Genomic DNA, 21,986 nt, shown 5'->3' with positions numbered 1-21,986 from the left:
AACAAATACAGGAAGGGGAGAGGCAACCTGCTGAGGACAATAATGAGAAATATTTCAGTAGAGATGCGGAAATCAAGTCTGAGGCAAGCAGACAAATACATACCAATTAGTCTCCCACAATTAACAAAAGAGGAACAGTGAAGGTCTAAGAATTAAATTACCTATATGTCACCAAGCATGGAACAGGAAGATGCTCGTTAGCTTTAAGAGACAATCAACTCTTTTCAAGTTGGCACCTTGTTCCTTTTCCCATAGTAACCAATGGAATTTTAGTCATAGACTTTCAGGTAATTGATTTCAGTAGGATTAGGATCTAATAGATTACTTGAATTATATTATCTAATTTAATCTGATTTCTAAAACTGTTCAGACTGAACAGTTTGGAGAGACAGCTGATTTGCTTTTAAAAGCTGCGATCAGCACGTTTTTGGGCACTCCCCATTGTGGCCTGATCCAAACACAGAATCTGCAGGGAAGGCAGTTTAGTCATCAGGGTCAGGTCTTGGCTTTTTTCTGTGACCATTTAACGGATTAATATAACATTTAGTGAACCTCTTTACACAAAGACAGATAGCAGAAACTCTGTAACCATTGCAGTACTGTTTGTCTTTTCTTAGGAATGTCTCGTTCTTTTTTTCTAAATGTTTCCTATCTCTGTTCCCCAAGTAAGTAAGATCCTGTTAATCAATTCCACTTGTTCCACTTGAATAGGTGGATTATGCTCCCTGTTTCAGGAACAGCTGATTCCTTTGCTAAATGACCTTTGTTCTTTATCATAAACATTAGTAATGTGAGAAGTTTCTTGCATCAGGGTGTTTGTTGGCAGGCCTATTGTTATAACCAGCTAAACACAATTCTGATGCAACACTCAAAATACATTCCTATAAATGCACTCAATTTAAAAGATATATGTTAATCTTACTATTAAGAAAAAAATGCATACTATTTCATCCTCTTTGTAATTGAAAGATTTTTTCATAATGACTTGAATTTTACCTAACCAGTAACTAATTTTTATCTATCATATGCTGAAACTTAGTTTTTAACTGTCAGTCCCCTTGTGGTCATTTGGTTGCATTCAAAATGAAAAAGTATTTGAGACAGTGTAGCTAATTTGTGACTCTTTACCCTGGGAAAAAAAAAAGATTATGTAAAAACCTATTTAAAGACTGGTTCTTCAACTGCTTTTTGCAGGGACCACATGCAGTGGTCACAGGAAGAAGAGGAGAATGCCAAGGAAAGAGCAGCAGAGAACTCACGTGTGAAAGTCCAAAGGGAAGACCAAGGTAACAAAATCATAATGGCTTAAAATTTCCTATTTTAATACTATTTATTAAAGCATTTAAAGATGCTTTAAAATCTAGGATCACTCTTTTTATTTCTACATTCTGTTGTCTAAATTTGTTGGGTTTTTTTCCTTCGTTGCCTCACATGATTATCTCAAAGTGTGTTTTTCTAGCAATTCAGTTACGTATTTGAGCAATTTTGCATTTTGGGGGGTTAACAGGCTCTATGTAAGACAAGTATGTGAGTATGAGACAGTTGCAAGTTCTGGCTCCTTTTGCAGTTCGTAATAAAACTACTACACAGGACTGTTACTTCATCAAAGGGAATGAATTTGCAGCCAGCTAGGGTGCTGAGGATGACAGTTTTCCCATGTACAATATTCAAATGCTTTTTGATGATTTGTGGACTGTTTAAAGAGCTAGTGTTTGTACATTGCACCATATTTCAGTTAAGTGCTGTGAAAGTTGCACTGGTCCCAGCTGGTCTGAGCTTGCTGCCTTGACTAGGCTGAGCTGGGAGTGCTTCAGGAAGCAGCGTGTTCACTTTGTGTGGAAAGTGTTCCAGTACATCATGCAGAGTCTACTCTGTAAATGATTAAGGAATTTCATGCCTGTTTTCAGAAGGGAACCTTAATGTATCCAGCGTTTCTGAAGAATGATAGCTCTAGGTTCAAACTGGTAAATTAAATCCTAGACTAAACTCTAGGGTGCATGCCAAAGCTGGAGTATCAACTTGATAGTACCATAGAAGACTGCATTCTTAATTTGTTCCGAAAGCAATTGCTTGGATGTCCTGGACCTCAGTTTACTTAGTGTGTCTTGAACCTGTCAAATTAGATAGTGTCATTATGATGCTGTGCTCAGTTTCATTAATGTAACATGTGTTAGAGTTACCTGAATTGCCTGTGAACATGTCTTGGATTGTGTGCCCTTCATCACTTTGAATGATCTGGGATTGTCATCCTGCCCTTTTCTGTTACCTCTTGCATTCTTTATCTAAATACAGGAATACCATGTTTGTTTTCCAAAAATGACATATTTCATTTGGTTTGTATACAAAGCTGAGAAAGAGCTCATAATTGAAAGTAAGCTGTGTAACCATGTGTCTCATGGAACCTTTCATTCTTCATCTACGATCAATTAGAACTTAATTTGTGCTGGTGATAAATGGAATAATCAAGCATTTGTCTATGGCCAAGAAATACAAGAATCCAAGGGCATTTCCTATGAACGCCCCTCTGTTCAGAACTTGAATAGGTGAGCATTGCTGATAGTGTTCCTTCAGAAAGCTTCAGCTTCATTTTGCAAGTGGAAGTACATTTTGGCCTATTTGTGTAAACAATGAACTAGACTGAAGCTAAAGAGCAGGTTATTTTGGGGCCTTGGAAACTACACTAAGGGGAAAAAGACAAGACAGATTTCAACAATACTGTTATATCACTATAATGGAATAGTTCTGGTGAGCCTTGTTAAAACAAGAGAAGTTAAACTGAATGAACTAATGATACTACCTTTAGGAATTTGATTTACTTATTAGCATGTCCAGTTTCTTCCTAGGCATGCCTGCTAGTGTATGAAAGATTCTGTTAAAGGGAGAAAAATCATCTGGCTATGTAAGGGATTTTTTTGTCTCAAAAGGTTATATGTTTATTAGTTTTGTCATTTTTACATGCTTTGGAAGATTTAGTAGTCAGGCTACTTAAATATACAAAGTGAAACAAAAAATTTATAGTAATGCATGTGTGGTTATTACAGAGTGGTTATAACTCCTGGAAAAATCAAAGGAGTCACCAGTGAAAGAATGGAAAGTAAAGTGTTCTTTGACTCAAACCTTACTATATTACCGTACTACATTACCATACTAATTCGATTTGAAAGCTGGGCTTTAGCCATTGCTTTCCCTTAGTTCTGAAATCTAGAAAACTTGGTGGGAATATAAGTACAAGGGTTTTGAGCAGACTTGGTCTATAACAAAGGGTGACAATGATTTAAGAACCTTTTGAGTAGAAGGTTTCTTTTTTATAGTGAAGTTGAGCAGTCTATGAATGTGCAACTTACACTATTGAAATCTGGTATATATGACCTCAGTCAACTCTGCATGTACATTATAAAACAAGTCTGTACAAATACTCTGCATAGCTGGGTCTTGCCCTTTAATAATACAATTGGATGTATTAAAAGTTAAATTTAAAAAAATTTAAAAATTATGCAGATTTCTAGGACAAGGCATTCTGCCACCTCCTTGCCACTTCCCACTGCCTGTCTGTGCCTCTAATGATATTTCTCAGCCTTGTTTATCTCTAAAAAGATGTAGTGATTTAGGAACTAGTTTAAGATTTAAATGAGAATAGTAGGAAAAATGCACCATACACTTACTCTGCATTTATATTAAAAGAATTAATGGATCACTGTGAGTACGGACAAAATAGAAAAGGCAACATATTATATGATGTACACTTAGCAAGAGATGTCAAGGGTAACAAGAAACAGTTCTGTAAATGCTTTGGGAGTGAGGGGAAAAGCAAACAAGAAAAAGGTTTGGTTTGGTACTTAGGAGGGATGATAAAGAAGGGAAAATCATCAACAAAAGAGACATTGAAAAAGCTGATAATTCTTTTATCTTTTTATCAGCCTTTCTTTGAAAGGGTTAGCTGTAGTCCAGCAGCTAGCACAATTAGTGCTAGTGAGAAGGAGGAAAGATTTTGTTCTTGTACTGAGAAAGAACAGGTTACAAAGTACATGTAGTAGAGTATGAGTGTAGAGTACATGGATGACTGGGAAAGCAGAAAAGAGAGTATTTACTTTTTTACAAAGGGAGGTGGAAAAAGAGAAGAGAAAAATAATTCGTTTCAATTCCTGGAAAAATACTGGAAGAGATAATCGAGAGCTTGCAGGCCAGGGGTTTGGAAGAACAAAGGAGATGAATACTAGCCAACAAATATTTTTCAATAATAAATCGTGTAACATCAAGCTAATTTCCTTCTTGGAGAAGGTTACAAACCCTGGGGATAAGGAAAAAACAGCAGACATCCTGAAATTTATCCTTAGTCAGGCTTCTGAGTTGCTTTACTTGACATTTTCATAAGCAAGTTAGGCAAGTGAGAGCTAATGAAGCTGCTTTTGGGTGAATGAATGCCTAGAGAGATCCTTTCAGAATAGAAGGCTGTGCTGGGCAGAGAAGCATTTTGTTCCGTGTCCAGTTCTGCTTGGTATTTTCATTAGTGACCCCAGGAAATGGGAGACTTGAAGATGATACTAAATGAAGAGTTGTTTCATTTTGAGCAGACTTGGTCTATAACAAAGGGTGACAATGATTTAAGAACCTTTTGAGTAGAAGGTTTCTTTTTTATAGTGAAGTTGAGCAGTCTATGAATGTGCAACTTACACTATTGAAATCTGGTATATATGACCTCAGTCAACTCTGCATGTACATTATAAAACAAGTCTGTACAAATACTCTGCATAGCTGGGTCTTGCCCTTTAATAATACAATTGGATGTATTAAAAGTTAAATTTAAAAAAATTTAAAAATTATGCAGATTTCTAGGACAAGGCATTCTGCCACCTCCTTGCCACTTCCCACTGCCTGTCTGTGCCTCTAATGATATTTCTCAGCCTTGTTTATCTCTAAAAAGATGTAGTGATTTAGGAACTAGTTTAAGATTTAAATGAGAATAGTAGGAAAAATGCACCATACACTTACTCTGCATTTATATTAAAAGAATTAATGGATCACTGTGAGTACGGACAAAATAGAAAAGGCAACATATTATATGATGTACACTTAGCAAGAGATGTCAAGGGTAACAAGAAACAGTTCTGTAAATGCTTTGGGAGTGAGGGGAAAAGCAAACAAGAAAAAGGTTTGGTTTGGTACTTAGGAGGGATGATAAAGAAGGGAAAATCATCAACAAAAGAGACATTGAAAAAGCTGATAATTCTTTTATCTTTTTATCAGCCTTTCTTTGAAAGGGTTAGCTGTAGTCCAGCAGCTAGCACAATTAGTGCTAGTGAGAAGGAGGAAAGATTTTGTTCTTGTACTGAGAAAGAACAGGTTACAAAGTACATGTAGTAGAGTATGAGTGTAGAGTACATGGATGACTGGGAAAGCAGAAAAGAGAGTATTTACTTTTTTACAAAGGGAGGTGGAAAAAGAGAAGAGAAAAATAATTCGTTTCAATTCCTGGAAAAATACTGGAAGAGATAATCGAGAGCTTGCAGGCCAGGGGTTTGGAAGAACAAAGGAGATGAATACTAGCCAACAAATATTTTTCAATAATAAATCGTGTAACATCAAGCTAATTTCCTTCTTGGAGAAGGTTACAAACCCTGGGGATAAGGAAAAAACAGCAGACATCCTGAAATTTATCCTTAGTCAGGTAGCCAACAAATATTTTTCAATAATAAATCGTGTAACATCAAGCTAATTTCCTTCTTGGAGAAGGTTACAAACCCTGGGGATAAGGAAAAAACAGCAGACGTCCTGAAATTTATCCTTCTGAGTTGCTTTACTTGACATTTTCATAAGCAAGTTAGGCAAGTGAGAGCTAATGAAGCTGCTTTTGGGTGAATGAATGCCTAGAGAGATCCTTTCAGAATAGAAGGCTGTGCTGGGCAGAGAAGCATTTTGTTCCGTGTCCAGTTCTGCTTGGTATTTTCATTAGTGACCCCAGGAAATGGGAGACTTGAAGATGATACTAAATGAAGAGTTGTTTCAAGTATGGTGAAGGACAGGATTATGATTCAGAAAGATCTGGACAAACAGTGGAAAAAAGGATCTGAAAGATATAAATTTGCTAAAAATAAAAGCTGAATACTTTGCTTAGGAATAATTCCTTGAAAAAAAATACTAGGTTCTGGAACAATTGGCTAGGTAGTCATTTTGCAGAAGAAGATCTGAGGGTTGTGGTGAATCAGTAGCTGAATCAGCAGTGTCATGCTGTTGCAAAATGGCAATCTGGGAGTTATAAACAAGATTACAGCATGTATGCCTGGTAAAATATTCCTTTTGCTCTGGTTTGATAGTGCATTTACCAGAATACAGCACCAAAAAGTAGCAAGTCAATTGGAGAGAATCTAGAGAAGAAAAATGAAAATTATCAGAAGTCTAAAAATCATTACTTGTGTGGAAAAAAGAAGGAAGAGGTTTAGACAATCTAGAAAAATTGTTTCTGGGAAACATAGTAAAAGACTTCAAATAAGTAAACAGGTGTTGCAAAGAGAAGAGAGTAATCTTTGCTTTATCTCCTTGGTTAATGGGACAAGAATTACTGGACTTAAATTGCAATAAGGAAATTTCAGGTTAGGTAGTGCAAAAGGTTTCTAGTGGTACAGGTGGTGAAGGACTGTAATATATTACTGAAGAAAGTTGTCAAACCTATGTGAAAGGGGGTATTTTAAGAACAAGTCACCCAAATTTCTGAGGAGAAGGGATATGAATTCCCTCACTGGGTGAAATCCCTTCCAGTCCTATTCTTTGGCATTCTAACATTCAGCTAGAATGTTTCGTGAATTAAAAGTTAACATAGAGGTCTATTGTAAGACTCTGAAGCGTTTTGAAAGTAAGAAAGCCAGTATGTTGCTTCTGGCTGTATTGTTATTTTTTGTCAAAACTGCATTGTTAAATGGGTAAGAGTGAATTACTGACTATTGGCTATGCAGTAGCATTTATCACTCCAGTTCACAGAACGAGATTTGTAATTGATTTTTTTTTTTCAGGTGACTAGCTACCAAGAAATTTGCAATTGTTCATAGAGTTTCATAAATCATGAAATTAATTTCAATTTAGTATTTCTTAAATAGGGAAAATATGAAGAACACTTAATTGAAAAGATGCATTGCTTTTATAATTTGAGACATGAAAGCTTGTCTAAGAAACTTACGATCCCATATTTTGCTGATGCTGTTCTATTATGTCACTACATTTTAAAAGAAACCCAAAGCCACAAAACAAAAAAAAGCCCCAAGAATGATGCAGAAAGCCTGTCTGACCCATCATAAATGACATAAAATTGAATTAAACCTTCATGGGAGTTATTTTGAGCACAGACTAAGGTAAGACCCCAAATCCATATGTTTTTATTTAAATCTGGGGAACTATGGATTTTTAAACTGTAAATTTGAGGACCAAATTCTATGTTGCTCATATTCACCAAGTTTTTGGGTTTTTTTCTAATTTCAGAGAGATACGAGAGAGAAGCCAGTAAATATTGGAATGAATTTTACAAGACTCATAAAAATAACTTTTTCAAGGATCGCAATTGGCTATTCCTGGAATTTCCAGAAATTCTTCCAGAAAAAAGGAGAGAAGAGTTGAAAACAGAACAAAGATCTTTGGAACACACAGAAATAAATACTACCAACAGTTTTTCACACAAAAATGAAATGTTTGAGGCAGGAGAAAAGTATTGGAAGAAAAACTGTGGAGGTGGTTCCACTGCTGTACAAGGATATGAATATAATAAAACCCAAGTGAAACCTCTCACTGACAATGCTCGGGGTAAAAACTCTGGAGAAGAACTTGGCAAGCTAGAATCCTTCCCTGGTAGTGATGCCACTTACAGAATATTAGAGGTAATGCACTGCAAATGTTCTACCCAGCATATACAACTCCACTTAATTGCTCAAAAGTCTGATAAAGACACTTGTAAGTATCAAGAAAGTAAACATATAGAATTTGACATACTATGTTCATTTATGGCAGAAACATTCAGAGAAGCCTAGGATCTGTGCTTTGTTTTCCCTTTAAGGTTTCACCTGAATCACAATTTAGGACTAGATTGTCAGATTCCTTTTTCACTTGAAGTCAGGTTTCTAATTTCATAAGGAAGGTGCCCTGTCTTTAGTGCAAGTACTTGACACATTCTTTCCAAATGGTGAAATTGGACAAGAATACTACATTTTCCTATGCAGTTTGAGAGATGGATTCTCTGAACTTTAGAAAGACACCGGGGAGAAATGTGATCATAGAAGTGATTTGAGAATTGTGGTATGAGCTCTTTATACCTTAAAGTCTAATGGTTCCTGCTAACTCATTCAAAAGGAAAATTAAAAAAATACAAGGTTTTATTTGCTCATTTATTTAAACTTTTTGTTTCTTTTCTGATTTTAGGTTGGTTGTGGTGCTGGAAACAGCGTCTTTCCTATTTTGAAAGTTCTATGGTATGTAGCCCTGGATTTTCAACTATGAAAGTCCAGTTCTTATCTTCTTAATTTTCTTCAAATGCTGGTACTAGATCAGTGCTGCAGGAAGTGTTGAGTGGATTGTTTTACAGCCCTGAAATTGTGATTGCTTTGCAGACCACAGATAATGGTACCAGCAGTACAAGATACTCCTCATACTGGTCAAACCTAGTTTTGGGGGGACTGTATTTGCTGACAAGGTTTGCCTTCAAGTGCATTCAGACTGATTTTTTGTAGTTAGTTTCAGGCAGGTGAAATATTATCTTGCCTTAAATGTCTTCGTAAAGCTACCAGGTATCTTTTCAAAAGGCCAAAATCAAAGGCAGTAGGCAATGGCATGTAATCTACTGGTAAGAAGTTGTATTATTTCTGAATTTGTCCAGTACACTTTGTCATATTGCTTCAGGTTCTAGTGTCAAGGAAAGCACAAGTCCTGTATTGCATTACTTAATTCCCTGAAACATCTTAATGCACTTAGACTCCGGTCTTAGAAAAAGCTGTCCCAACAGGATGTCCTCCCTTCCATGTTGGCAGAAAGGTTTTATTGGAAAGGCTGTGATGTTGAAATAGATTTCTTTTTATTCATGCCTACAAGAGCTTGAGTGCAGTAGAGTTTGTTATTCTGTAAATGAATTCTGATTGCCAGCATCAGCACTGTACAAAAATACTGCATTTTGCAAATATGGAAATGGAGACTAGGAAGAATTGAGTGATGTACCAGGGTTGTACATGAAACCTACTAGTTTTAGCAATGCATCTTCATCCCAAACCAATGCTTTGCTCTAGACAGCATAAAAGAAGAAGAGCCCTGTTTCATATGAAAAGTTTGGAAAGTAACACTATATAGGGAAAAGATAGCATGTGGCTGTATTAAAAAAGATAAGACACTTTTGTGTTTTCCTCACAGGAGGCATTAGTCATAGGTTGGCATTTCTGATAATGAGGAATCCACTCATTAGGTGTTTTTCCTGGAGATCTCTATTCTTATGCAAATCCTTCAGTCAATCACATTGGTTTGTACATTGAACAACTCACATGTTTGTCTTGTATATGACCTGATGGAAACATCTCTCTCCTTTTAGCAAGTCTGGCTTTATAGCACAGATGGTTTTACTCTGAATAATACAAAAATTGCCTTTTGTATGGATATTGAAAGAAGCCAGTGTTAAGTATGAGTGTGCCCTAGCTAGAAAAAAAAATTCCACTCCTGCCCCCCTTAAAATTTAAGTTACTGCTTTTTAATATACTGCTTCATACAGATGAAATCACCATTCAGATCAAGCTGTGTATTTGTTTTAAGTTGACTTTTTACGCAGCTCCTATTCTGCTCTAAAAAAATTAAAATAGCATCCTAACTAGTCAATTAGGTAATCAGCTTAACCTTTCCCAAGGGACTGGCTGGATCCAAAGGCTGGCTGCTTGTCCTTAGCCATGATGAATATCTAAACTCATCAATTCTCATGGTGGGCACAGAGCTGATAAAAGTTTTTGCTCAGCAGCAAGGGTGGAATATATTCTGGTCCACAAGGGCTCCCCTGTTGAGCCCTTAAAGAGGAGTCACTAACTCAGCTGAGTATACTGTGAGACCTTATAGGTACTGGCAAAACTTATTGATTCCCTTTCTAAAGAAACTGTCTGTCCAAAATCTCAAATATTTTTTAAGAGAGTTTGATTGATCGTGAGTTGACCATGAGGTCATCCCTCATTAGGTTTTGAGGGACTTGCTCTCTTTCTCTTATATGAATTTTTCGGAGATGAAAAAGATGTCTCCCTTAAAGTTACTGGTGAATGGTATGAGAAAATTTGCAGCTGGCTTCGTCTTGGAAGGGAAAGGAAGGGAAAACAGTTCTACAGGAAATTCTTATTCATCTTGACTTGCAAAACAAAGGGGATAATGTAAGGAAACAACCAATACTGCTTAACCTAATCAAAAGCACAGCAAGGTGGCACATGAGAACTCAAACCTCTACAGAACTGTGGATGACTTGTGCAACAACCCACCCCTGCCCAAATCATATTGCTAATTAAAGTGCATACATGGGCTAATGACAGAGACTTAATGCAGTGCTTCTGTAAGAAAATGTGACCTATTAAATGTGCATTTATGTAATATAACACCAGGACATTGTCATCAATCCTGACAGCCCTCTGTGACCTTCTTTCTTTTCCTTTTCACTTCCTCCCTGGCAAGGCTATAATTCTCCTTTTTATGCTAACTGCCTGTTGGTATTCTTATGAATTTGTCTGCCCTATTGGTTCATTACAACCTATGTGGCTTTCCATGTGCTAGACATCAATAAGGCACGCTTGATCAAACCTGTGGAGAACCCCAAAGGGCCCTCTGTACTTCGATGAACACTGATGTGGGCTTTCATCTTTTACAATAACAATTTTTTAACTGATGTTGGTTTTGTTTTCCTAGCAATACACCTGGAACCTTTCTATACTGTTGTGATTTTGCTTCAGGAGCAGTGGAGCTGGTAAAGGTAATTCATACCCTCGCTTTAGAGTACCTTATAAGCCTGTATAAGCCTGTAATTCAGGAGGCTGCTAGGAAGCGGTCTTCATGAAAAAGAATGTGATGGCTTTGACAACTTTTAACTGAAGTTTTCAATATTCCAAAGAACAAAGTCTTACTCTATGCAGAGAGGAATGAATACCATCAGTGAGCTTGCTTCTCAGCTTGAGTAAGGTACCAGACAGAATAGGCTTTTATATGAGATGTTTTACAATGCTGAATAATTGAAGAAAAAAAGTTTCTTGAGTCACAGTAAACGTATTAACTACTACTGTTCTCTCTGTGCCTCTTTTCATCTTTTTCCTGACAGTCACATTCGTCCTACAATTCAGCCTGGTGTTCTGCCTTTGTTCATGATGTGTGTGATGATGCTTTACCCTATCCTTTTCCAGATGAGATCCTGGATGTCATTCTCCTTGTCTTTGTGCTCTCTACTATTCATCCTGACAGGTAAATGAAGACTAAAGGGCAAAGCAAATGGGTTAAATCTCTTTTATCACTGGAGGTTTTCAAGAATAGCAAAAGAAGATGATGAATCTTTAATTTATTATTTAGTAAGCTACTATATATATAAAACAAGGTACTTTAAATGCTGTTTCCTATTTTCAGGCTTCAAGAGAAAAGCTGGTCAGGCTAATTCGTTAGTGAGCCTCCTGTCTCCATCAAAATACAAGGAGTATATTGTAACTAAATACATCCCTATTAAAAGTGACAGTGATTCAAGAAAATTACAAATTAAAAAAACAGACCACTAGTCCTCTAGGAGGAAATTATTTTCAGTGACCAAACCCAAGCATTCATGATTTAACACCTTACAATATGTTGATAAAGACTTAGGTTGCTGATTTACCCACATGCAAATGCTTACATGCGGGTTTTTAAAACCAAAATGCATTCAGAATTTTAAAACTTGTTTAGATTAAGAGAACTTGATCTAATTTTCATGCATAGTGTTATGTTGAGTGCTGTTAGCCTTGTTACTAATGCCTTTCGATCTCTGATGAACCAAACTTTATGACTGTTAAGGCTGGCTGATTGTGAAAATGCCCCTTCTTTTAATGGGAAAAACGCAAAAGAGAGCATGTAAGTTAAACTTCACTCTTCCTTTAATTAGATCATATGAAGGGAAATACATGCTGTATGCGTGGTAATACATTTATTACTTTAAGAATGTCATTAATGTGGGCTTGGCAAACAGAACAGTATTTGCCTAAGTCTGAGAACTGTTTCCCTGCCTCCCTGCCTAAGTTATTAATGATTAGCTTTACAGAAATATCTTTCCTATATAGGATATGGCTCCTTCCTGTTTGTTCAGAGATGAGCACATGAGTCATGCAAAGCCTGGGTCCAGATTTCAAAAACAATTCAAGCAGTAGATTTCAGATCTCTGTAACTGTGGTGATGCTGCCAGGAAGAAATTGGACAATAGAGGCACATTCATTCATTCGCTTTGCCTGTAGAAGCAGTAATCAGATGTTCTGTCAGAATTTCTGTGGATCTTTTCCTATTAGTCATTTGAAAATGTGTTTGTAGGTTTTGGGTTGTGGGGTTTTTTGCCTCCCTATGTCAGTATCTAAAGGCTGTCATGGATGCTTTTGCCTGTGTGTGTATATACACACAAAGATTTCCATGTAATTATCTGTAAGACCCACTTTCCAAAGATTTGTTAGTCATTACTGTCATCTCATAGAATTAAAATGACTGTGTAAAGGCAAATGTAATCCAGATCCATCTTGCTCAGTGTACATTTTTTCTGGAAACTTTGAAAGTTGAAACACCAAAAGAATGATCATGCAGAGTTTCAGTACTTTGGAGACCTGGAAAATATACATGAGAAGGACATATTTGTATTCAGCACAATTGTTACATAGTGATTTCACTTCAGGCTGGTGTGGTTTGTCTTTGATAATTGCTACTCTTGTACCCCGTTTTTAACACATTTCAATTCTGCTACAAGTTCCTTCTAAAAGTTGATTGCAGAATTTGAAAGGTATTAAACTTTCTTCAAGCTATATAATTAATGTACTTTAGTCCTACAGGATGAGATTTCTCAAAGCACTTTCTTTTTTTGTGCATGTATATTTTTTCTGTGTGCACAAAACTTATGTTTATATAGGCAAAGTCTGTAATTCCGTGCACAACTACCTCTCTTGAACAGTCTCTTATTCTAAGGTGATGTTGCCTTTTCTGTCTGTGGCAGTGCACCTTGGCTGCCTGTGTTTAGCATAAGCAAAGAGAGCAATATTTAAAGCACTTGGCTTCCTGTAAAGGAATTCCATACTCTAAAAGTATGTGCTGCTGTTTGTTCTTTTTTGTTTGTAAACACGATACTATTTTCTGCTAATTCTGTACCTTAAAAATCAAGGTAAGATGCCTGCACTGTTGTTGCATAAGGACCAAATTGCATTGGTGCTTGAGTTCTGACATTCTTTGGGCCAGGGGGTAAAGGCCCCTGAGAGACAGGAAGGGTGTATCATGTTCTCTTGGTACACAGTAATGGTATGCTGATTTTGTATAGTTAAGTAGGATTTACTCTTCTTTAGTTCTTTTCAGATACGTCACCCTGCCTTTCCTTTCCATTCATTTAGCATTCACTCTTCTTCCATATCTTCCTCATAGTCTATCTGCTTCCCTGTGGGAGGAAGGGTTGAATTAGGCAAGTGGACTTTTCTGTCTTGCAGCCTGCCAGGTGCAGACTGTCTTCTGTTGTCTTTCATGCATATAGAAAACTTGAGTCTTTAGTTTTTTCTGAAAGAGCAAGGCAAATCCAAGCCATCATTCATTAGTAATGTATTTTGCAGAGAAATGCAAATGTATTTATATGAAACTTCAAGGTAAGGTTAAAAAGTGAGAATGAAGATGATCCAATGAAGGAGAAAGAGTACTGCGTATAGTGCTTATTCCTATAATACACACAGCAGGCTGGTGTAATCTTGATAAGGAAGAGCTGATGCTAGATATCAGCAAGATTCACAAACTTGTCAGCATTTTGGAGGTTGCAGACTTTCCTCCTCAAACTAGCCATATCTCCAGATGGGGTTCTGCCAGATTCCTCACCTGAGGTACTACTCAGATTCTTCTTTCCATCCTCAGCCATTAGGTGTGGAGATAGTGATTTTTGTGTGTAGTATCAGTAATAAGGAAATCAAGTAAGTTTATGTCTGCCTTCCAGGCCCTTGGTTTTGCTATGTGCAGCAAGAAGGCTCAGTCTAGCTCACCAATGCGTGTAATGAACTGCTCATTCGTGCGTCGTGGATCTGCCTGCCCCATATACTCAAAAACTGTGTTTTAATCCATCCTTGAGATTCTGGTGAAGTGAAGGAGAAGGGCTACTTTTCTCTTTCCAGTTTGTATTCTCTTACAGTTCCTTTTAAATTTTTGGTTTAGAGGTGTTTTTGTAAAGAGTTCTTCCTGTTCACTAGTGCCTGGCCTTTTTATTGTAAATATAAACATATTTTTTCACTGTAGTTTTGGAAATCTATGTATGATCCAAGCATCTAGAAAAAAAACAGTTATGTTTGAAATTTCACCAGTATCCCATCTATTTTCTAAGGATGCAAGGGGTTGTAAATAGGTTGGCTAAACTACTGAGACCTGGAGGAATGTTGTTATTTCGAGACTATGGAAGATATGATACAGCTCAGCTTCGTTTTAAAAAAGGTAATTCCTGAATGCTTTTGTAATGCTTTTTGTCATTTTAATTCTTTTGTAGGAAAAAAAAAAAAAGTGACATATCCTTTTTCATTGCTGCTCTAATTTCTCAGGTCATTGCTTGTCCGAAAATTTTTATCTACGAGGAGATGGAACCAGAGTATATTTCTTTACCAAAGGTATGAAATGGTATAGTTTTGTGGAAAGGATTAAGTGTCTTTCAAGATATTTCAGGTTATAAAAGGTCATCTTAAGACAGAAATCTAAGGAAAGTTTTATTGGCTTTTTAAAAAAATTCTCTGATTTCACAAAGCCCAAAACTAGCTGTTGTAGAAAATAATTCGGTTTATGTGTACACTTGTTGCATCTGGGGCCCTGCAAGATTGCTTGCAGATATCATTGGAATTTCTCTTTGTCTAAGCATCTTGTGTCTAATGGTATGCTCAAATTCTCTTATTTAAAGATGTATGATTTCTTTCTTAAAATATGAGAGAAACATACCGTTTTAGGAATTTGGTAGCAGTGCTCTGATATTTTTATTTGCTCTGTTGGTGATTCTGAGCTGTGAGGCTGCTCTTTCTGCAAGAGCTAAACTTAAATTCTTGATTATGGGTACTATTGTTCTTTGCCTGTCCACTTACTTGGTTCTGTTAGCAGTCAACTTAAACTGGTATATTTTAACTGAGCCCAGAAACTGTGAAAGTGAGCATCACAGTACTTTTCTTTTTTTCTTTTCTTTTTACCCTCTGCAATTTAGACTGTAAGCAATAGAGATGGATCAGGATTTATCCCATCCTAAGTAATTTTAGAAGTGAGAAGGAGGATCTGGGACATGTATGGGAAATCACTTGAATTCAAAGAGCTTTCTCAGTTTTTAAATGTGTTGTTTTGTGCTTACTCATGACAAAGAAGCTTAAAGTTTTCCACTGGTGACTGACAAGAAGGAGATAACGATGGTGGGGTAAATGTGTGGATTGTCTTTTGGCAGGTGAAATAGCTCTGTCTTGACAATATGTGAACAGTGACCAAATGGCATACTTTTGTTTTCCTCAATTCTGGCACACTGAACCCTCTGAATAAAGGGGATCTATGAATGCCACGAGTAATAACCAATGCTTTGGGCATCAATATAACATTTTTTAGTGTAATACAAATCAAGAGCTGTGAAAAATTAATTTCTAACAGAAGGCTTCTTACAGGCAGATTCCTTGATCTTTCAAATCACAAAAATTTATTTAATTGCTACATTCTAAAAGTGTCTTTTTTCTTTTAATTACAACAATTCTTCATATGAGAAAATAGAGGAGGTATGGAACATGTTCAACTTGGCTGGATTAACTGAAGTACAAAATTTAGTTGATCGGCGATTACAAGTAAACAGGAAGAAAAAAGTGAAAATGCAGAGAGTTTGGATACAAAGCAAGTTCCAAAAACCATTGCTGCTATCTCTGAACAAGCCTGAAGAAACGACCGAAAGGCACCCTTGTAGATAATTGTACCATGAACTCCAGAAACTGAAGCAAATTTGAGTACGTATATTTCCTATAAATCTTGTGTTTGCCACTAAAAGGAGAAATATATTGAACTGAAAATCATTCCCTGATTTTTTTGTAAATGTATGTGTGTCAAAATGATTGGGGGCGGGGCAGGTATTTCTGACTTCTGCTTTATGTGCAACAAAGAGCTATGCATTAATCTAGTCATAACTGTGACCAGGCACTATTTTACTTCCTTGAATATAACTGCTCAATAAGTATAAGCGTGTGTCTTGTTCCTGTTGAAATTCACAATGTAGAAAAAGTTTTCGACTGAAAATTGTTTCAGAGATTGGGAGAAACAGAATATGTTCTCACTATCGCTACAAGCTATGCTGTGTTAATTTCTGAGTCATGTCTCTTTTAACTACTGTGTGTCTTGCAACTGTATTTCTTCTTGGGGGGGAAATTTCTTGGTGCATAAATAATGAAGACAAAATCTCTTTCTTATTTGCATGTAAGTTACCATTTCATACTAACGGCATGTGATATGCATAGGTATCAGATTAGGCAGTGGTTGGCATCCTTGACTGTGCCTGACTTACTTCTCTGAAAGGCATCAGAAACATGCCAAACTCAAGGTTCTGTAACAGCTTAGTGACGTATACACTGTATTTACAATACCATCAGTTGTAAACTGAACATCATTTAGAAAAGAATTGCCAAAATGCCTGAACAGTGCTGAAACCAAATAGTTAACATTTGCCTGGATACATACAAGCATTATTTTTATTATATGTCAGATACGCTAGAGGGAGGAGCAAAAAGAGTAGTCCAGAGTACATTTTATTAATATTGCTATGGGGTAGTGTAATCACAACTGAAATGGCGACCTACATGGCAGCTGAGATATTTTTGTTGTTTACAGAGAGAGATTACTTTCTCAGGGCTTGAGTCTTAGAAAAAAAGACACGATGTTTTCATATTGACTCTGTGGAGACACAGTAAAAGGACAGGACTACAGTAGTAGGTTAAGTGCTTTTAAGAAGAAAACCAAAATGCAAACACTGTTTTCAGATGCAGACCGTGATACTGAGACTGTTTAGCTAGTATTTAAAGATGCCACTTCTGCTATTTAAATGTAATTTTACAGTCACTTAGCCACAAGGAGAAGAGGACGAGAAATGGCAGATGACTAAAATAAATCTCTTACTTCAACAAGGATATAGGGTGCATGTTATCTATAACATGCATGCAGTTTTGAGTGCCATTAATATAGTGAAACTCTCAAAGTATCGTTTCTTGCTTTTGTTTTAGTTTGAAGGGTAAGCATATTACAGCTAACAACCCATTTTTTTGCAAGTTATTAGCTGCTAAACTAAGTAGAACTGATTGTCTTCTGGAAAAAAACCCCTAAATTTAGATGCTAAGTATCTTCAGCCCCTTTGACGAGATGAGGGACCTGCTTAATTTCCATAAACCCAGATCTGTTTCAAGAATGAGGTGCATTAAGGGGTCTTTGAAGGTAGGATTTGATCCTGCATTTCTAGTGTATTCTAAACTCCCATTAGAGTAAGATACTGTTTTATGAATTAAGTGGCTTAGGAAGCTTTGGTTAGCAATGGCATTATTGTAACCTGTGATAAAACTCCTGTGGTATAAATCAAAGGTTAAAACATAGCAGTGTTTCTTCAAGCCTGAGGTCTTAAAAGACTGTAGCATCTCTGTGGGAAATGTAAATAAATATCTGCTTATATTTTAATTAGATTGCTACCCTGTGCTATTAATCGTGACTTCTGAGTATGTATAGCTCGTCATCTAGTACAAAGCGTTTTCAGTTGTAGAATTTTCCAGGAGGGTGATGGTGATGATAAGCTCTTGAGCATCATGCAGTCTTATTTATATGTGTGATGTAGATTTTCCATGTGTAGAGGCTAATGCAATGTTTGCTTTGGCTCTTACACTGATATGTTGATTTTGGCAAGATTTTAATATGCTATGTTGTTAGTTCAACAAAAATGTGACATCAGAAGAAACCAAACCCTGAATTCTAATGTGGCCCTGAGCAAAATTGACTGTTTCTCTTCCACACCTTGCAGCTAAAGTATTAGCTGCCTCTTTTAGAATAGTGGTGCCTGTTTTAGAAGTAATAAGATCAGCTACTATCTGTAGGTGTAGAATATCCGCTGTAAAGTGAACTGTAACTAGTCTGAACAAGTAAGATTGATAAAAGGGAAAATGGACAAAGACATTGTTCCTGATAAGGACTTTTGAGCCTGAGTAGGACTTTCTGTATTTTGGTTTTGCGACATTTCAGTTTTCAAAAAGCTTAATCAAGGATGTATTTTTTAAATACTTTCAAATTTTCTGTATTAGTTGGGAAACTAATACTACAATATTGGCAAAAGAAAAGCAAGTAGAACTACTGAAATGAAAGGAAGAAAAGAGAAACAACTATATAGGAAATGCAGTTTAAAATGCCTTCTTATTAATTAATTTCTGGAGAAAAGAAAAATTAGGGTATTGCAAACAAAGTATGCCTGGTACAGAAAGAAGCTGTAAGTTTCACTTATGAAATCTGAAGTTACTTCTTTAATCAATTATGTACCTGAAATTGCTAATGGTATATATGTATTGGAGTACATATTATATAAATCCAAAACATTTAAATTGTTAATTGCAAATAATTTTTTGTTGTTGTTAAGCATGACTTCCTATGCTGGTAAAGCAGACTTGCGAATGTATTCAAATGGCAGTTAGAGGAAGATAATCTTGTTAGAATTGAGCTTTGGCTTCATTTGCTTTGGCTTGATTTATCAATAGTGTGTATTTTTTGTCCATCTCCACTGGTATTGCATTACATTATGCACAGGGATACATGAGAATGATACCTTTTGGTTTAGATGTTGCTTAGTTTTTAAGCAAGTACAAGGCAGCTATAATGTAAAGAAAGTGACCAACGTTTTTTCCTGCACTAATTTTGAAGTATCTAGTCAATAACAATTAACTCATGTGAAAAAATGTTGTTTTTTTTCCAGCGAAACCAAGGCCAGGTGCTTGTGCCATATCTACAAATCCACTGAATCTGAAGAGGACAACTGAAATGCAGGGCAGAAGGGGAGACAGCAGGAACCCTAGTGATACCAGGGAAAAGTTTCTTGTATTGGAATCTGCTGTTTCTATCTTTTGCTTGCGACTCAGTTAATCTGCAGATTCTGCTGTTTAGTAATGACTAAAAATTTGTAACAAACCATCCTGAAATTTGTATAAAATACCAGCGGAAATCACTTAACATAAATTTTTGCTACTTCATTTTGATTTATGGTGTGATCTTTATTCACTGCTCCAGTGTGCTCTTTGATCTGTTGACATATGCTCCATTTCTCCCTTTTCCTGTGCTGAGTAGACAATTAAGCAGTTTCCACAGGAGCTGTATACACAAACATTGGCAGTAAAGTTTGCTGGCTGGGTTATTCTAGGATGGAAGCAAGAGAGTTTTATTTCATTCTGCACAGAACAGATTGCTTTTTCTTTTTGTGTGAATGCAATGAGTTGTATAGATGCTAAATTAATATAGAGGTATTGGCTGTATTTTTTAGTTATTTTAAGCCAAATATACCTTAGGGTATGCTGTTTGTAATGGAAGTGATAATAGTAGACCACTCATAGATAAATAAGTCTTTCTTCAAAGAGCATCCTCATAATGGGTGGTTGAACAACCTTGGAAATAAACCATATATACATATTATAAAAATATTAAACATTGTTCTTGTTGATAATACAAGTCACTTTGCCTTTCAGTATCTGTAAACTTCTCTTCATGTTTGGAACAAAGATTGGACATGAGGGGTTTTTTACATCAGTTATGTGACAGTTATGTGACTCTCCTCTTGAGAATCAGCCAGAAACTGGAGAAGTCTAAGTCTGCTAAATGCAATTACAGTTAGTATATAGTCAATAAGAACTACATGGGTTGCCATGGGCATCTTGGTAGGTTCTTTGTTGTACCTGCTGGTCCAGGCTTATAGGTCATGCCTGGACTGGGCTTGGAACTGAGAAGGGAACTTCCCTGTCCCGTGGCCATCCTCCACCCTTTGCTAGTACCAAGCAACTGAAAGAGCTTGCCTGATTTGAAAGCAAGAGCCATACAGGCAGGAGGGGAGGAAGATGAAGGTGCAGCTCAAAGGCAAACAAGAGAATGAATGAGTGTTTCCTCTGGGAACTGGAATAAGAAGGAAGCTTGGATGGATTGACAAAGCAAGAATAATGAGATGCAGAACTGAACAGGGAACTGAGGAACCATGGGCACCATATTGGGAGAAGATGCATAACAGGAGACAGTGTGGCAGCATGAGGACATTTGCCCTAGAAGTGAATGAAATGAAATGCAGGAGGCAAAAGGAAAAAAGAGTCTGTCACAGAAAGAGGGTGAAAGCTGGGTAAACAAAGGAATTAGGGTAAGGATTGGAGGTAGAAAGACCTATCTTCAAAGTCTTTTTCTCCCAAGTAGTACTGTATTTTCACATCTTAGTGGAATATTATAGGCTTTGTCTTTCATCCATATGTGCACAGTGTATTTCAATTTATTACAAAGATGGAATGTTTCATTTGTTGTAGTTTATATGTGCTATGCATATGTTTGTAACAGTGCAGGTAGCTTTACGATACACCTGCTTTTGCTTTTTCTTTAGGGAACAATGTTTTTACCTTCTTTCAAGTAGAACTCTATAGTGACAGAAGCTACGCTCCTAACCTCCTGGGGAGCAAATACAAAAGAATAACAGAAGTCTCTGCATCCTGATTGTGTTCAATCAAGGTAGGACAATTAAATTTAATCCATATGTTCCAATGTTGTCCCATTTAAATCAAGACCATATCTGCAGATTATCACCTTGAAGTGCCTCCCAATCTCAGTTTCTGTTATACTTGCATCTGTTCAACAGAACTTAAATGATTTTCTATAAACTAGAAATACAACTTAAAAGGAAAATAGCAGAATAATTTTTAGGCTTTATCTGGGATTACAACAGTTCCAGGAAGGAATATGTTCATTATTTTAAAACACACTTATGGTTGCAGAGGAGCACTCATCCAAAAGGCTGAAAATTTGAGTTATTTGTGGTATAATGTACATCATCAAGAATATTAAGCCTAATATCTGTGTTACGAAGCTTCACATACTTAATGTTAGCCAAAGGAACCTTGTCAGTTGTTACTGTGAAAAAGGAGTTAGCAACAAGCTAGTCACATTTTCAGAGAATGTATTAGTGATCAGGTTACTACAATTTTTGAAGGGAAATGAAAGATTAAGAAAGCAAGTGAATTAGTTTAATGATGGCTAAGACCCACCGATGACATATACAATTTAATAAATGCTCAAAGAATAATCTGAACATTCCTGTGTATTGATACTAAATGAACTTTTAAGTTTATTAAAAACACAGACTTAATGTGTGCTGCTAGTTATAAAAAATATCCAAAATCTTAAAATTTATAAAGATGATGTAAAAATAGAATGTTATATAGTTATAAATGTGATGTAAAAATAGAATGCTCTACAGCTACTGCATAAATCTAGTGTATGGTCCTCTCTGTAGTGTGTCCCGTTCAGCTAGAAAAAAGATGCAGTGGAGATAGATGGTGAAAATTCCTAGAGACAAAGAACTTCATATGAAGGCAGGTTAGGGAAATGAGCGACAGACAATGTGAGCATGGCATGTAGCATGTTTTAGTATTTACATGGTCCAGTTTATCCTTTTACACGATATAAAAGCAAAGTAAATTAGTCACGTTGGCAAGCAACAAACCTCCGTTGATAAATATATACAGTGTGCCCTATAAAAACACAAGGAATCACAGTGTTCACAAGGCTGA

The 21,986-nt window shown here is 36.4% G+C and overlaps 1 protein-coding gene across 1 annotated transcript in view; it reads left to right on the top strand.

Moving 5' to 3' along the window:
• METTL8 (methyltransferase like 8) overlaps positions 1 to 19,430 on the top strand; it is a 28,891-nt gene extending 9,461 nt beyond the window's left edge. Inside the window, exons 4-12 of the mRNA XM_014954345.1 lie at positions 1,195 to 1,286; positions 7,468 to 7,859; positions 8,398 to 8,447; positions 10,891 to 10,954; positions 11,297 to 11,436; positions 14,540 to 14,646; positions 14,751 to 14,816; positions 15,940 to 16,166; positions 19,151 to 19,430. Coding sequence (XP_014809831.1) covers positions 1,195 to 1,286; positions 7,468 to 7,859; positions 8,398 to 8,447; positions 10,891 to 10,954; positions 11,297 to 11,436; positions 14,540 to 14,646; positions 14,751 to 14,816; positions 15,940 to 16,130 — 1,102 coding nt within the window. The 3' untranslated portion in view covers positions 16,131 to 16,166; positions 19,151 to 19,430. The remainder of the gene's footprint in view (positions 1 to 1,194; positions 1,287 to 7,467; positions 7,860 to 8,397; positions 8,448 to 10,890; positions 10,955 to 11,296; positions 11,437 to 14,539; positions 14,647 to 14,750; positions 14,817 to 15,939; positions 16,167 to 19,150) is intronic.
• Positions 19,431 to 21,986: the final 2,556 nt, after the last annotated feature.

This window comes from Calidris pugnax, unplaced genomic scaffold (assembly GCF_001431845.1).
Source record: "Calidris pugnax isolate Ruff unplaced genomic scaffold, ASM143184v1 scaffold103, whole genome shotgun sequence".
NCBI classification, from domain to species: Eukaryota; Metazoa; Chordata; class Aves; order Charadriiformes; family Scolopacidae; genus Calidris; species Calidris pugnax.
Note: the sequence above shows the minus strand (reverse complement) of the source record. Positions and strands in the feature narration are given on the sequence as shown.